At 36.5% G+C, this 17,145-nt stretch overlaps 1 protein-coding gene across 6 annotated transcripts in view; it reads right to left on the reverse strand.

The window, feature by feature from the left end:
• Positions 1-17,145, reverse strand: part of GOLGA4 (golgin A4) — a 114,213-nt gene that overhangs the window by 58,007 nt on the left and 39,061 nt on the right. For 4 of the 6 annotated variants that reach the window (XM_026496713.4, XM_044383295.3, XM_026496714.3 and 1 more), the window contains 6 exons: positions 15,838-15,894; positions 9,746-9,844; positions 8,834-8,963; positions 7,321-7,508; positions 6,948-7,031; positions 4,953-5,100 (listed from right to left, as the gene is read on the reverse strand). In XM_026496713.4, the coding sequence (XP_026352498.1) occupies positions 4,953-5,100; positions 6,948-7,031; positions 7,321-7,508; positions 8,834-8,963; positions 9,746-9,844; positions 15,838-15,894 (706 nt within the window). The remainder of the gene's footprint in view (positions 1-4,952; positions 5,101-6,947; positions 7,032-7,320; positions 7,509-8,833; positions 8,964-9,745; positions 9,845-15,837; positions 15,895-17,145) is intronic. The other 2 variants (XM_048216198.2, XM_044383297.3) reach the window with 1 other exon arrangement.

A 17,145-nucleotide genomic window follows, 5' to 3' on the forward strand; every position in this document is an offset into this window, starting at 1 on the left:
ACCATGATTCACTTATTGGCATGTGTGGATGCACAAAAATAAGATGTTTTGTGAGACTTAAGACTCCAAGAAAACTCTGTTACATAAATTATCAGCAACTAACAAAGCACTTAAATACACATCTGATTTTTGTTTATTATATAAATATGCATAAATCTTACATATTACTTAAATACATAAATTCTATTTAAGAGGGCCCTTCCAATGTCAAATAAATATATTCCACTGAATGTCTTTGATGTACCAGGCCTATACTACACAAATGAATAAAAAACTTATTTCCTGCACAAACACAACATGACAATAAAAAAGCAAAGAATGTTATGAGTTAATCTAAGTTTTTAAATGCAGCCAATCATATAAAACACATGACTTAGGCAAAGACAGGGTAAATGAAAGGGAAACAGGATTTACAAAAGATACTCTGGAAAGCACTCTGGAAACTTTCCTAATCCAAACAGAATATTTTATTCACTTTGCATAAATTGTAGGCAAGAACATTTACTGGGGGGCGGGGGACTTAACACTGTGGTGTGGGTTTTTTGTAATAGCTATATTTAAATGCCTAAAACTAACTTACAAAAAAGACTAGAAGTCCATGGGTAAGAATTTATCCTGAGGAAAAATTCAAATATGGAATAAGCTGTATCACAGTTGTGAGAGTATTATTCATAATAGCAAAAATATAAAATAATCTAGATGATGATCAAGAGGAAAATGGTTAAGTAAGTGACGTACGTGCATTCTGACACAGCCATTAAAATATGCTAGTACTTTAGCAACACGTAGAAGTACTCAATATAATGCGAGCTGGAAAAAAAGGAGCATACAAACTATATGTACAAAAGGATTACAATAATAGAAAAATAAGGATTGGAGGAAAGACTAAATGGAAGTGTACTGAAACAACAGTGATGTGCTTTCATTTTCTCTCTGTTCCAATGCTTCTGCAATCCATTATATTAATAAATGGCTACATCCACCTCCTACCCCACTTAAAACATACACATGCACACACACAGAACAGCCAAAACCTAGGGCAAAATTTAGCAACATTAATATTCTGTACCAGTGTTGCACTGAGGAGATAATATTCTAGACAATTAGTAATAACACCTAGCATCTAAAATATAGCATTATGCACTTAAGCTGAATCACCAGACCTCTCTAAGTTTAAAATCTGATTACTTGAAGATGTGGCCATCTGTTCTTAAGTGACACCTAGAAAGGAAAACTATCAACAATGGTAGTAAAATGCTTCTAACAAATATATTTGTTTTTGGTTTTCTTTATTCACTAAAATAAATAATTTTAACAAAACAAGAATGCTATAGTGTTGTGCTTTAAAAACCATGCCCAACAGTTCTCTAGAGAGCAGAATAAGTACTACACATGTTGATTAATGTAAAGTGGGCATATCACCATATTCACATAGTTTCCATCTTTTATGGCAGAACTGTTCTTTTTAAAATCAGAGACATTTAGATTTCCGTGTCCTCCAACATATGGGACGCATCACAGCTCATTTAGATAAACTATGAGAACCAGCGCAATAGATTGTTTTCCAAGAAAAGTAGTGGGAAGTAGTGGGAAATGTAGTTGAGCGGATTTTTACCGCCAGAATAGGTGAGCCAAAAAAGTGAGTTATTTGTCTACTGATAGCCACATGTCAAGAACTACTAAATATACCAGGGTTAAATTTTTACAACTGAAAATTAATTAAGAGAGGTTATATTCTTTTATAATTGTTTTATGTAGACAAATTTAGTTTTAAAAATCTTTAACAACTACAAGCTTTAATGATGTTAATGCTGTTAATGCTTCTTTCCCATGGCGAGCTCTTATATGTTTAGTCTTTGAATTTTAAATTCAAGAAAGAGAAAGACAAATATTTCATAGAGGAGTAGAATTCTCCAAGAGCCAGATTATGTTCACAGACTATGGAAACTCTACTTCCTTTACATAAAAAAAGTACCTACTTTTAGCACTGAATTGGAATTTTTCTGTCAATTGGCATATGCGTTTTATATTTCAATTAAACATTTTATATTTCAAGAGTTATGTGCAGCCTTAACTACGATCATTAGATGAAATGCAGTTGTTATGCAAGACCAGTTTTCATTATAGATTTAAAAGGCAGTGTCTTCATTGTAGAATGAGTCTGTTTTAACTTTGTTACAGTCCAATAATTAGGATTACAAATATAATTCTTAAAATATCTATAAAAGCACTTAAAACTGTGTGATCCAAAGACTTTCCAAAGTTAATGTTTTTATTAAATAACTAAATCATAATTCTCTCATTTATTAATTTTTGATATTTTTATGGTACTATTAACAGAAAAGTTTCAACCTACAAGCTATGAAATATTTACAAAAATACAGTTTTATGAAAATAGCATTTAAAGACAAAATTAATGTTCTGGAGAAGCAAAAGAAGGAAGGCTGTACTAACTAATGAACTGACTAGAATGGGAGCCTGGGAAATAAATGTTTAACCTACATGTGAATTAACTGTGTATTTTGTCTACCTTTTTTTTTTATATAGTCATTTTTTATTATGTTATGTTAGTCACCATACAGTATATCCTTAGTTTCTGACGTAGTGTTCCATGATTGTCACTCACTTCTTTCAACTTGATATTGGGTCATGGATTGCTACCTCCCACAAGATACACTACAATTTTAAAAGAAAACTTAATCCCCCAAACAACACTATTTTCTCTTGACTGGCTACATTAGTCAACAAAAGCAGCCCTAAAAATGGAAAGGCTTGATGTGAGAAGCTGAGACGATGCATTAGGTTTTCTATTCACTGAAAGCAAACCTGTTTAACAATGTCTCACACCTCTCAAACTGCTTCAGGTTAATTCCTCAGAGATTATATTCTGAGAGTTGCTGTCAATTAATGTTCTCCTGAGGGAAATTTTCTTGGGGTTACTGGGAACAAATTCATTAACTAAATTCCCCAACCACTTATTAATAAAACAACTGCAAAGAGATTTTATGAGCACATTTGGTATCAACCAACTAGCTCTCTCTTCCAGATCCATTTCCCATCTTAAACCTTACAATCTGGTTTCTAAAATCATTTCTCAAACTGCATCCTGGGAATGAAATCCTCACCAAAGTCGAAGATCACTTCTGGAAATGCCTCTTATAGTACCCCCAAAGCATAACTACCCACAATTCCTATGACTTCTTGGGTAACTTTTTTCCCCCTCATTTATCTCTCTCTGCCAAATTCAAGATCTCTATGGTTAAGAGCAGAGACTCGGGACTCAAAATGCCTGGACCGAAGTCCTGACTATACACTTATTCTCTGTGCATGAACGTAGGCAAGCTACTTAACTTCCACATTCTTGGGTTTTCCTATTTGTAATAAGAGTACCTATTTCAAAGAAACTGAGAGGATTAAATAAGTACACACGCAAGTGAATACAACAAGTAAAGCATTTATAACAGAGCCTTGCATAAAACGCTACATGCTGGCTCTTAGTCGTAGTGGCAGCGGCAGAGTGCACACGCTCAAAGGTACCAGCAGCTGCAGCGCTGCGGCCGCTACCTCTGTAACGCTTAATCTTCTGGAGAAATCAGCCGCTCCTACAGATTTAATCACAGCCTTCAACCTTAGGCTACCGACTCTTAAAAAAAGCTCTAGCTTCTTTTCCAAATTCTTATAAGACAATTTCATTTGGAAAGCTCGTGATTGACAAAATTCAAAGTATCTAAGTAAACTCATCACTTCACTCCATTCCTCAACTTCCCCATTTAGATTTCCTGTTCTGACTTCTCACTATTCATTAGTCTCTTAAGCTTAAAACCTTGGAGTCATCTTAGATTTCTACTATTCTTCTGCCCCTGCAAGTTGATCAGACACCAAATTCTGCAGATTCTACTCTTCCTCTCTTTCCTTGATTCATCCCAGCCAAGGTGGCCAGAGCTCTCAGTCCCTCATGCCCAGATTTCTGCCTTTGCTTTTAGGTCTAACTTCCCACTTCATTTCTTGTCTACATAAAACACTAGCTTCCGTCACATTATGCTTTCCTATTACTGGTTTCCTGTTGCCTTGTACACCAAAGTCTAAGCTCAATTGCTCACCTTTTAAAATTTTAACAGTCAGTTCTTTCAGATTCAACTTTATTTCCCACTTGAGCAAGAACTGTTAGCAGCTGATTCATACATCCACTGTAGTCACTGTGCCTGCAATGACCTTGTAGTAACTGGAATATGTATTGCCCCCACCTCTCTGGTTAGATCCCATTCTATTCATTCCTCGAGGCCCAACTCAAAACTCACACCCTCACTAACCTGAAATGCTCATTCACTCTGCCCTCTCCTCTCTTTCTTGGCATTACTCAGTATCATACCTTGTGGAATACTATGTTGGTCTCCACACTTTCATAGCCTAGCATTTATTTTGAAAACACAATGCTGTTATGTTAAAAGGCTTATCTTATACTTTCTTTATACTCTACCTTATATTTTTTGTTTACCCTTTTGTTTACCCTGAAGCATCTATCTATAAGGTAGTATTTATTTAATATATACTATGCTGTGCCTACTTGGAGAGTTCCAAAATCGTAAACCTGAATTTTGATACTCCAAGGCAGTAGTCCGCAAACGTTTCTATAAAGGGCCAGATGGTAAATATTTTTCGCTTTGCAGGCTACGTATGGTCTCTGTCACATATTCTTTTTCTTTTTTTCAACTACATAAAAATGTAAAAAACATTCTAAGCTTGAGAGTCCTACACATAGGCCATGCACGGGCTAGATTTACTCATAGGCCGTAGTTTACCAGCCCCTGCGCCCTCTAAGGAACAGTTCAGCATCTTACACAGAATCTCTGTATCAGTATCAATATTTAACTAATTTTTCTAAATGTTGGTTGGTCAGTACTTTACATGACTTTTGAGTTCTAACATAAAACAAATAATCCCTGAGTTCTTACCAGCTCTTTCAGACTTTTCTTTCTGTTCCCGTAACTCCTCTCCCTGGGTAGTCATCTGTTTGATGCGACTACGGAGTTGAGCAATTTCTTCTTCTTTCATTTCCAGGGTTTCATGCATCTGACGTTTTGTCTCTGCTATTACCATTCCCTAGACGGAAGTGCAGACACTAAAGCATTTGAATAACAAAACTGCATCATCAACAGCACATACCAAACTTACTTAAAAGGCAGAAAACATAATATCTCTTACTAAGTACAGCATTAGAATTATTTTAGCATTTCACAAACCGAAGTCTGTGTTCTGCACTCTATACTACACAACAGAGTATCACAATTCTGGTTCCTCGGCAGATCAGGATTATTTGTTACTATAAAAAATTATTTTAAAGAAAGTTTAGTCTTGTGAGTATTAAAAGATTTACTTTATAATCTTTCTATAAATGTTTGCTATAATTTTCCCTATCTTAGTAAACAGTTTATAATGAACAAAATATAGCCTTTGGACTTGGCTCAGGGCCACCATGAACTATGCTATTGATCTGCGCTGGAACATGGGGAGAGCCTCAGAGGCTACTAAGGGTGGAAGTTCACTTCTGCCACGAAGATGGGCCAAGACTGTGGTACAGATCTACCTGCTTTTTCTCGTTTCTCTTGTGACAGTCTCTGGTCCCACCGCCACTCCTCACTACTGTCGTAAGGCACCCCCACTCCTCCAATTTGCTAACTGCTACTGTCTTCCCACTCTCTGGACAATCTACCCATAAAATGAAGGTCACTAGGGGGGAAAAGAATCAAATATTATATCCTGAATCAGTCATTTGCAACAAAAAATAGGGTGGTTCAACTTGTCTCTTGAAAAATAAGATTTTGTGACAGCTATTTTATGGTCTTAAGAAGATTATTACTTTACTTGCAGGGTTTGTCAAACCTTGGTTTAGGGACTCTTCCAGATGGCCCATATTAATAGAAAGATAAAGACCAGGTAAGTGGGGATTACACAAAATTTCAAAACAAGATCGCTGGTCTTCAGTTACATCAAAAAGCAAATCACAATGGAGAAAAAGAGACACGGAGAGAGAGAGGCAATGGAACCTATAGATTAAAAGAAATCTTAAGAGTCATATCAACTAATTACAATGAAAGAAACTTACTTAGATCTTGATTCAAAAAAATGGAAAAAAGTATGAGACAACAGGCAAATCTGAAACTGACTAGATAGCTGATGGTACTAAGGAATTATTAAATTTTTAGATGTGATCATGATAATGTAGTTACATTTTTATAAAAATAAAAAGAGTCTTTTATTTTAAAACTACATCAAAATACTTATGTAAGAAATTATGAGATTTCTTGGATTTGCTCTACTAACAAAGTAAATTCTGGGTTGAGGATAATAAGGGCTGGGCACGTACAGATAAAACATTAGCCCTGAGATGTTAACTTTGAAGCTAGGTGGTGGGTTCACTTTTTCTAAGCAGGCCTTCATGAAGTGTGAGGAGTAGAATCTAGCAAAATGACATCATAGAATGAAAAGACTGCTAATACATTTCAAAAGCAGAACAGCTCTAACATGTTTTTCATTGCATGGCCACTTAAAATACTACAGCTGTAAAGCAGCAATTTATCTGAGAGATTAACCTGTTTCCGTTGAAGACAATACTTAATATTATTCACATTTAGTAATGCCTTAACTATAAAAAATTCAACTTTTCTCTTTAAAGTAGTTAGGTACTGTAAACAGATTTCTTTTGCAACAGTTATTCTAATCTATAAATCAAAATGCTGACTGGGATCAAAAAATCAGAGAGAATCAGCTTCACATGATACACAACTAATGCTAACCATTACTTAAATTTCAAAATTACAACAAAAAGATTTTTCATGGAAGCAGCTATAGTAACTTTGGAAAGTAATAAGCCTAAATGCTTCTAACTGCTTCCAAAAGGGAATCCTAAAATTTGACAAATTTTAGTATCATAAGGTTTATTGGTTTACCTTATCTTGTTCAAGCTGTTCAATTAAGTTCTTTGCATCACGCAACTGAGTGATAAGTTTAGTCTTCTCAGCCATATGAAGCTCCTAAAAAAATTTTAAAAATTCATTTCCATCTCTAATAAAGCTTCTCCTATATGAGAACTCTAAACATTTTATCTAATTTGGCTATTTCTCAGTCCAGTAAGAGGAAAGTATACAGGACATATGAAAAGGATGGTGCAAGTGCTATGAAGCCCAGGGCACTTGGGAGTCGTCTCCATGCTGTCTATGGAGGAAGGGGAAGGCTCTGCAGAGGAGGGAGGTGAAGGCCACGCTGGGACCTGTGGATCTAGCTTTACAGGGTTACAGACACCAAACCCATTTGCTCTTTTACCTTCATTTTTTCTAGCTCTTGAAGCCTCTCATCTAGTTGTTCTTGCAGGGCTTCTTTTTCACTGGTTAATAGCGCACACTGTTCCTTATGTGACTGAATTGTTTCCTTACAACGCTGCAGGAGATTCTCTTGCCGCTTAACTCTCTGCTGAAGTACCTCCAGTGTTTTAGCAGAAGCTCCATCTACCACTATCAACAATAAAGCAGCACAGGCAAGGGTGGTCAGTAAGGAACAGAAGGCTCTCTGGGAACAGTTATCTGTTAGCACACAGGGATGTATTCTCACCCCAGTACTCCACTATCCCCTGAGTCAGACGGAGAAGGGAGGGGTACCCTTCCCAACCTCGACTCTCACTCACTATCTGTATCATCTGCCTCCGAAGACACTGAGAAGCACGGTCACCTCCCTATGATTCAGCCCTACCCCAAATGGCACACTCAGTAGTCAACTAACATTAACTGAATTCACTCTCCTTAAAAAACAGTTTGATGACCATCTTTTGTTATTCAAAAGTGCCCTCTGTGTCCTGGCTCCCATCCCAAAAGGATGAATGAAGAATTTTTTCCAATGCATTCTAATCTGTCCCTGGGAAGAGTTCTCCAAACAGGTATGAGTTAAGTTTTCATACCCTAAGGGAATTTCAGGACCCTTCATAGCCCGGTTGCTCAGACAGCTGCTCAGCATCTTGCTCTGGCTCTGGCTGGACTAAAAGTTTATTATAAATATCTCTGAGAGAAAGAGCCAGTAAATAAAAAGTGGGAATTTTACTGAATATGTACCTTAAAACCTCAAAGAGTATGGAGGGCTATAATTGGATTTTGAGACAAAATTTAACTATTCCTTTCTAATTAGAAAGCAAATAATAGAACAAACACAGATATCTTTGAATGTAGAAGTACATAAGCAACATTACTTAAAAACTGAAATAGCTGGGGCACCTGGGTGGCTAAGTCATTAAGTGTCTGCCTTCGGCTCAGGTCATGATCCCAGGGTCCTGTGATCGAGCCCCGCATCGAGCTCCACATCAGGCTACCTGCTCAGTGGGAAGCCTGCTTCTCCCTCTCCCACTACCCTTGCTTGTGTTCCCCCTCTCTCTGTCTGCCAAATAAATAAAAATCTTTTAAAAAAAAACACAAAAAACTGAAGTAGCCAAACAATGAAAATAGCAAATTCATTAATCTTAAACAGAACTGACCTGTTTATATGAAGTCTAGCTACTGCTATCAATACAATAGTGTAATATAATGAATTTTAGTATATGTGCTACTGAAGAGAACACTAGAATGAATTTAGAATGAATTTTAATTACAATGTGGTGCCACTCACAGACTTTCAAGTCTTAAAACACTTAGCTTTGTTCTCCTGAAGAACAACAACAAGCAAAGACACAAAGCAACAAAAACTCTCGCAGCATTCTCCTGGGGGGCTTCTACCTCAGCCCACAGCATGCCCTGGAAACTGTCAACATCCTCCTCTAGTTTTTAAATTCACCTTGGGACAACATGAAGCTTACCAACTGGCTCTATATCACTGTCTATGTTCTCTTTAGAGACACCTTCAGCCTGTGGTTCCATCTGAGGGAATGGTTTCGGTAAATCAACATGCATCGGGCCATTTCGTAACCGCTGTTTCAGCAGAGAAACCTAAAAAAGAAACATGCCTTAGAAAAAAAAAATGAGGGGCGCCTGGGTGGCTCAGTTGGTTAAGTGTCTGACTCTTGGTTTCAGCACAGTACATGATCTCAGGGTTGTGAGACTAAACCCTGCTTCTGGCTCTGTGCTGGGCATGGAGACTGCTTAAGAGTCTCCTCCTCCCTCTGTGCGAACCCCCTCCCCCCAATTCTCAGACACTCGCTCTCTCTCTAAAAAAAAAAAGAGAGAGAAAGAGAGAGAGAGAAACTATAGTTTCTTATAGTAGTACTTTCTTTAAAACACGGAGGGAACAGAGTAAAAGATATTCTTGTTCACTATAGTGGGAGGAAAAATCAAAATAAAATGTTTACTCCCAATGCAGTTGATTTTTATATTTGCTATTTTCAATGATATCATAGTTAGCCAAAAGACACATTAAAAAATTATACTGAGGGGCGCCTGGGTGGCACAGCAGTTAAGTGTCTGCCTTCGGCTCAGGGCGTGATCCCGGCGTTATGGGATCGAGCCCCACATCAGGCTCCTCTGCTGGGAGCCTGCTTCTTCCTCTCCCACTTCCCTTGCTTGTGTTCCCTCTCTCGCTGGCTGTCTCTAGCTCTGTCAAATAAATAAATAAAATCTTTAAAAAAAAAAATTATACTGAAAAATAACTAAGGAAAAGCAAGAGTTTCAAAAATAGGCCATTTTGTAACATCTGGAACCTGTGAGATATCCCATCAAAACCCCTTTAATTATTCTTTATCTAAAAATTCCACTCTTTTCTTTTAATCTTTTACCTGAGTCTGGAGAACACTGATATGCTGATCTTTTTCCTCTAAAGATGCATCAAACTCCTCCTGGAGATGTTTTTTTGCTTGCTGATCCATTTGGAGCTCCTAAAACATAAAAGGTTTTATAAGTAGTTTTCAGTAAAAAATAAAAAAATACAAATTTGAAGTTTTCAAAGTTTAAAAAACATGGTCAATTCAGATTTGCATTTTTCTTAAGATGAGGTATCAGCACCATAATTAGAGAAGAATCAGCAAGTAAAACATCAGTATTTATCCCAGCGGATAATTTAGTTCCTTAAAAAATATGAGATCCAAGAAAAGAAAGTGCTATTTTTAGAGCTGTAATGACTGCTCTCTAATGATAATGTGGAGAGGATAAAACAATTAATTAAGATTAAAAAAAACTTTATCCTACTTTTAAGACATCTTACTACTTGTGCTACCTTATATGCACTTGATCTAAAACTACATTGTTTTCTATCAGATAGCCATAGCCAATAGAACCCTCCTCCTCCCAATACACAAAAGCAGTCAATAGTCAAAGTTAGAAGATTGCTCATCTGTAAAATAAAAACGCTGAACTAGTTGATCACCAAACAGAAAAATTTGAAGTTCCTGAAATTATTTAGAATGCTACTTTCTTTAGGTCATCAATGAGCCTTCCTCACTAAATCCAATAATCTTTAACTTTCTGTTACACTAGTCACCAATAATTTCCTCCTCAGTTGAGGTACGGCTCTCTGTGGCTTCAGGCTCCTGCCTATACCCCTATCTCTTAATTTCCTCTACCTGCCTCATGGACCCTATGGGCATCTATCCTCCTGGACTCAGTTCTGTGTCCTCGGTGCTTCTTCCTTACACTTACTCCATTAGAATCCTAGAGAATAACACCTGGAACATATGAAATATCCCATCAAAACCCCTCTATTTTTCTAGGATTCCTACTTTTCTAATTCCCTGAGCTCAAAATACTCAAAGTCACATTCTTCCTAACTTTGTTGATCCCTGCATATAAACAAATTCTTTTATTGCTTTCTCTACAATGTTTAAGTCCTATCTTTTCCACATCCATAACCATAGTCCAGATCTTTTATAATTTCAATGACTAATTTCCTTTGGTAGCCTTCTAGAGAGAATTCTTACCTCAAGTCTTCCTCTGATTTAATCTATCCCTTACACATTTGCTAGAAATTTTTCCTCAAACAATATTTTCTTTTTTTTTTTTTTTTTAAGATTTTATTTATTTATTTGACAGAGAGAGACAGCCAGCGAGAGAGGGAACACAAGCAGGGGGAGTGGGAGAGGAAGAAGCAGGCTCCTAGCAGAGAAGCCTGATGTGGGGCTCGATCCCAGAACGCTGGGATCACGCCCTGAGCCGAAGGCAGATGCTTAACGACTGTGCCACCCAGGCGCCCCTCAAACAATACTTTCAAGGACTTACAAGCAACGCCCTCCTTTTGCATTGTTTCAAATTTACTAACTCTCAAAACACTGAAGCACTAACTGTCCTCTATTCTCCGCCACACCTACACTGCCCCAAGATCCCATCTGCCCTGTTCCTCTCACTAAAGACTCCTGGCTTGACTCCTCCCACAGCAGTATCTCCAAATGCCAGTCTTTGAATCAGGACAGGTCCAGAATGAAGTTTTCACTGATCCATGGTGAAATAACAAACAGAAAGCCAACAGAGAGAGTTTTTCTTTCATTTAAACAACTGTCCTGTCCTCTACTCTGAGAATATGTCCTTCTAATCTTTTTTGTTATTAAAAAAAATCTTTCAGAGCGCCTACCTGACTCAGAAAAGCATGTGACTCTTGATCCCAGGGTCCTGAGATGGGTGTAGAAATTACTTAAAAATTTTTAAAAAATCCAAAAAACAAAAAACTTTCTTTCATGAAATAATGACAATAAAAGAATTCGGTTTCTTCTTCTCAATGTCCTTACTTGAAAAAATAAAAGTTTGCAAGTTATGGGGCATCTATTGTGGCTCAGCTGGTTGAGCATCAGACTCTTGGTTTCAGTTCAGTTCAGTGGGGAGTCCGCTTGAGATTCTCTCTCTCTCCCCTTCTGCCTCTGCCCCTCCCCAATGTGTGCATGCGCTCTCTCGCTCTCTCGGGCTCTCTCTCAAATAAATAAATAAATCTTTAAAAGAAAGTTTGCAGGTCTATGGCAATTCTCCTTTCCCCCATATCTGGAAGGAACTGGAAGGTAGTTTTTCAGTCCATGAAATCCAAAAGTGTGGAAAGCACTGTCCTCCATGACTTTTCAAAAGCCAATTCTTTAATATGAAACAGCTGCACATCTCCTAAAATTCATTTCTTCCAAATAATTTTCTACATCCTACCATATAAGACTCTGTTACATGCTATCCCTAACAGCCAACAAAAATTCCTCAATTTATATGATAGTTTTCAGGTTTTAAATGTTTTTACTTCCCCATGTAGATAAGAAGTCCTTGGATACATGGCAACATCTTTTAATCATAACTTCTTCTCCCTTCCCCTGCTACCTTACCCTATTCTACCAATAAGCACTCCATAAACAGTAAAGACTACTATTACATAGGAACTTAAGACTGTCTACTTATGTCCCAACTACAGTCCACACACTGGCTAGCCAACTGTCCAACACTCCATGATAGGGATGTCACTAGCTCTAGAACAGGACCCTACTATCTAGAGTCATTTCCTACTCCAACAATTTCTTCTGATTAGATCTTAAGTGTATATCTATCCTATTTGAACTTTTTAGCACAATAATAATAAATGGCTACGTAATATTACTAAATATAACAACAAATTCAATAATGTTCCTTTTCTTGGCCATTCACTGTTTCCAAATTTTGGAAACCTTGGAATTAACATTTTTATGCATATGATTTGCAAGGTCTTTCTGATTATATCCTTAGAGAAAAATCCTGATATGTTGAATGTATCAAATACATTAACTGTTTAACTATATTTTATCTCAGCCCTATGCTACCCATTATGTTCGGATGTGTTTCAAGCTGCAAAAAACGAACGCTCCCACCCTGAAGTTAGCTTTGAGAACAGCAGTTGCTTATAACGAGCTGCATCTGGGTGAGCCTAGAAAAAGAACATACCATGCACAGACAGAAGGACAGAGAAAGGAAGAAATATCTAAGACAATGTCTACATTTATTCCTCATTTAACTGGCCTTAAAACGAAATCAGAGAACCCTATCCACTTAGATGAACTCATAATTTTCATAGCTTCTCACAGTATGATATTCCTATTTAATATCTGTTGATGTTATAAGATTCAAAATCAGGCAAAGAAAATTACAGGGTATCTGTTGGATATGTTTTTACTTCTTTATGTGATTCATCAACAGATATCTAATATGCTAGAAATTGACATAAGACAAAATATTTGCTTATATAGAACAGCTGTTCTGTTTTCTTCTCCAAAAAATATTAGGAGAGATGTTCATGGATTCTACTCATGCATATACTCATCACAACATGAGGAAGATATAAAATATACTAAGGACTATTTTCTGGGGGGAAAAATTTTTTTTTTTACTGCCCACAGTATTTGTTAGTCGTTTACTTACAAAGGGAAACTATTCCATAACCCAATATTCTTGTTTTATAGTTCAGAAACACAAGAGAGTGACAAACTTCCATGGAACTCAACCCAAAGAAATTCTTTACATTCCAAAATTATTCTATACCCTGAGAGATACCAGCCTTCTTCATCTCCTCAAACTCTTTCACAGAATCATAATTTCTGCAGAAATCTCCATATGCCTTCTTTCTTGGTTTGGCCACAGCAAACTTATAGAAAGCTGTAACTCCTGGGGATACAGTGAATGCTCCAACAATATGAAATCACAGACATTTGACCAGAAGGCCTTGCATCTGAGGTTTCACCAAAGGACTGGAATTCATGGTAGTTACTCTTCTCAACACCAACCTCAAACCTGACATCTTTCCTGATACCTTGAATATCTTGATGTAACAAAATAAGGCACATTATACTGTTTTGCCCAGTCTAAGTCAATGAAGTACTAATGAAACGGTATGTAACTTCTATTCAGACTTTAATTCCAAATAAATAAAAACATTTTATGACTTACAGCACTCTGAATGTTTAACTAAATACTAATCATAATTTTATGGGTTATACTATTTAGTTGAAGGAAATTTTTCTCTTTGTGAACAAAATTTAAAATATCCAGACTCTCACTTATCTACCTAGTATTTACATATAAGTTACTAAATAAATCTCTCTTCATGTAACTGCAACCAGGATTATGATTCAGAAATATATCTTAGCTACTACAAAAATAGGATAGATACATCAAACAGCAATTTACTATATGAGCTCTAGGCCCCTTATTTCTCCTCCTTTCCCTTATTAGCTGTCTCCTGGCCATTTTGTTGACTATAGTCTTGACTAAAGGCAGTGTGGTAGGCAGAATATGGCCCCAAAGATTCCAAGTCCTGATCCCCAAAACTGGAACATATTAGGAGAATTTGCAGATGTGATCAAATTAAGAGCCTTGAAATGAGGAGATTATCCTGGATTATCTGGGTGGGCCCAATCTAATCACATGGGTCCTTAAAATCAGAACCTTTCCCAACTGAGTTCAAAGAGAAGGGGAGGAGTGATTACGGTAGAATGGGCAGAGATGCAACACTGATAGCTCTGAAGATGGAGGAAAGAGGCTATGCATCAGAGGACGTGACAGCCTCTAGAAGCCAGAAATGGCAAAGATAGATTGTTCCCTTGAACCTCCAATAAAGAACAGCCCAACTGACACCTTAATTTTAGCCTGGTAAGACTTGTGTCAAATTTCTGACATTTGTGCTGTTTTAAGCCATTAAGTTTGCGGTGATTTGCAGTAGCAGCAATAGAAAACTAATACAAGTAGGCAGATGATAAAAAAGAACTAAAACTTGTCAATCTGTGGCTCTGACAAGTATTTCCTAAGAGGGTTTTCACAAGGGTTAAAAATGAAAGAATACTTATGTAATGGCTTAAGGTCTAATAGTATAGATATGGAAAAAGATTTCTAAATGGTAGAAAAACGGAAATAGTATATAAAACTTTATTTAACTAATCTCAGTAACCATAACTAATGGTGATAGTATTGTTATTCTAAGAGTGTTGTGTTTATAATGCTGGAATAAGGCAAATGGGTCTTCTAATTTATCATCAGGTTCTTCAACAGATGAACTGTAAGGAAAAGGCATGCAGGGAGGATGTATAGATTTCAGGAGACTTCAAAGATGTATCAAAACAATTTTTACACGGGCAAGATTATAGTACCTAGAGGTGCACATTTCGGTAATAAAACCTTAAAGAGACACAAGGAAGTACAACAAAAGTCAGTAGTTATTTTTGAAGAAAGGGAAGGGCTATGACTGGTTTGGGAAACACAGAAGGGCTCTCAGGGTGACTGGCAACATTCTATTTCTTGACCTTGGTGGTGGTTACAATAGTGTTCACCATAAACATATAAGCTGTATATTTTTATGCATGATTTTCTATATTTGTTGTACTTGACGATTAAAATATTTTTACAATTAAAAGATTTCAAAATGTTTAAGTGATATAGCAGTGACACAGAATCCTACCCTCTAGCCAATATAAGCCAATAATCTCCATCCTTCTTAAGACAGGAAAGGAGCAAAAATGAGTCAAGTATGATTCCAAATGATAAATATTTGCCTGGACTCTAATATTTCACTGTAAAAATTACCCCCCAAAATTACAATGAACATAACTTTTATTTAATTTTATCAAGATTATTGGTTAGGAAAAATGAAAGGGGCCTCAAGTACCTAATAGAAGAGACAGGTTAGCCTTGGAAGTTGCCACTGACTGTCCAGCTGGCAAATGATATTCTGTTGCTAAATAAGGCATTCTTATGTCATAAATTCCACCAGCATATATCTTAGGAAACCACACAAATAAAAACCGTAAGAATCGATCTCTGGTGTTAGGGGTTGGGCTGGTTGGTTTTTACTATAGCTAACGAAGTGTATATGAAACTATCCCAACAAGTACAAGAGTTCTGATAAATATGAGAGATTTAATTCTCAAAGCATTAATCACTTACAACTTACCTCTCTCAACTCTCCAATTCTCCGAAGTGCTTTATCCTGACTCTGACTTAATATACCCTTTAATTTTAAAAAGAAAAAAAAAAGCTGGTTCAAACAACGGCATAACATAGTAATGAAAAGCAAGTAAAAAAGAGCACAAGTCATTGAACTTCATCTTCAACGTCCTTTACACTAGGACTAGGCAACCACAGTTCTCTACTGCCACTTAGTGGTAGAATCACATACATCTAGAAATAAAAATCCAGAGACAATTCAGAGACACAAGCAAGGTACCCCCAGACAGTAAGAATTAGATGAACTTTTGAGTATGAATTTATGGAGTATTAATAATACAATGGATTAAATCAGAGCTACCCTCTATTTCAAAAGACCTTATGTTTAAGAAAACATTGTCAAACAAACTAAAAACTCTATTTGTAATAACCTAATTTTCACACTTGTTATGGACAATGAGAACACTGAATCAGCAATAAATAACAGATGTTACCATTCTGAACTGATTATACTCCAGACCAAAGCCAGGAAATTTAATGTTGTACTTAATGGAGATTATTTATGGTAGATTAAATATTTTAAGAAAATGTATATGGGGAAATTAATTTTACCAAAACTCACTTTACAAATGACTTTGGCTATGTAATTAGTGTCTTCAGATGGAACAAAATGCTAAACTGTTTTAAATAACTTTTAATGTAAAAAATCAGACTATATTTTTTGTGCATGATTTTCTATATATTTTACCATTAAAAGATTTAAAAATGTTTATGATAAGTGATTCAACAGAGATACAGAATGCTATCCCCTAACAAAAAAAAGAACATAATTCTCCATCCTTCTCAAGACATGATTCTAAGTGATTCTAAGTATCTAAAGTATGACTCTAAATGATAAATATTTATATATCTTAGCACAGCACAAAAAAAAAAAAAAAAACACTGATGGCACTGTTTGAAGTGGAGTGATACTTCCGTAAGCTCTGACCTGTGAATTATCACCTGGGATACCTGGTGGGAAATGTTTAGCCACAGAACAAGGTGACACAGTGGGGCCGAGGTGGGTCACCCAGAAGAGCTTAATGGCTTCCCCTCTCTCTACATACTTCACCAAGAGCTTTACAAGCAGCAGCCTCAGGAAAAAAGAGAGAGGATGCTTGTGTTCAAACCCTGGTAGAATGATAAGGAACAGAGATGTCTGCAGGTATTTCAAAAACAGAAGGGAAAGCTTAGAAGGTTGTGTATCTCTACCACTAAAACAAAGATGCAACCTGCAGACAGAGACACTAGAAAGCATGTTTGAAAGAGGCCATCA

Source organism: Ursus arctos, unplaced genomic scaffold, assembly GCF_023065955.2.
Source record: "Ursus arctos isolate Adak ecotype North America unplaced genomic scaffold, UrsArc2.0 scaffold_20, whole genome shotgun sequence".
Classification (NCBI taxonomy): Eukaryota; Metazoa; Chordata; class Mammalia; order Carnivora; family Ursidae; genus Ursus; species Ursus arctos.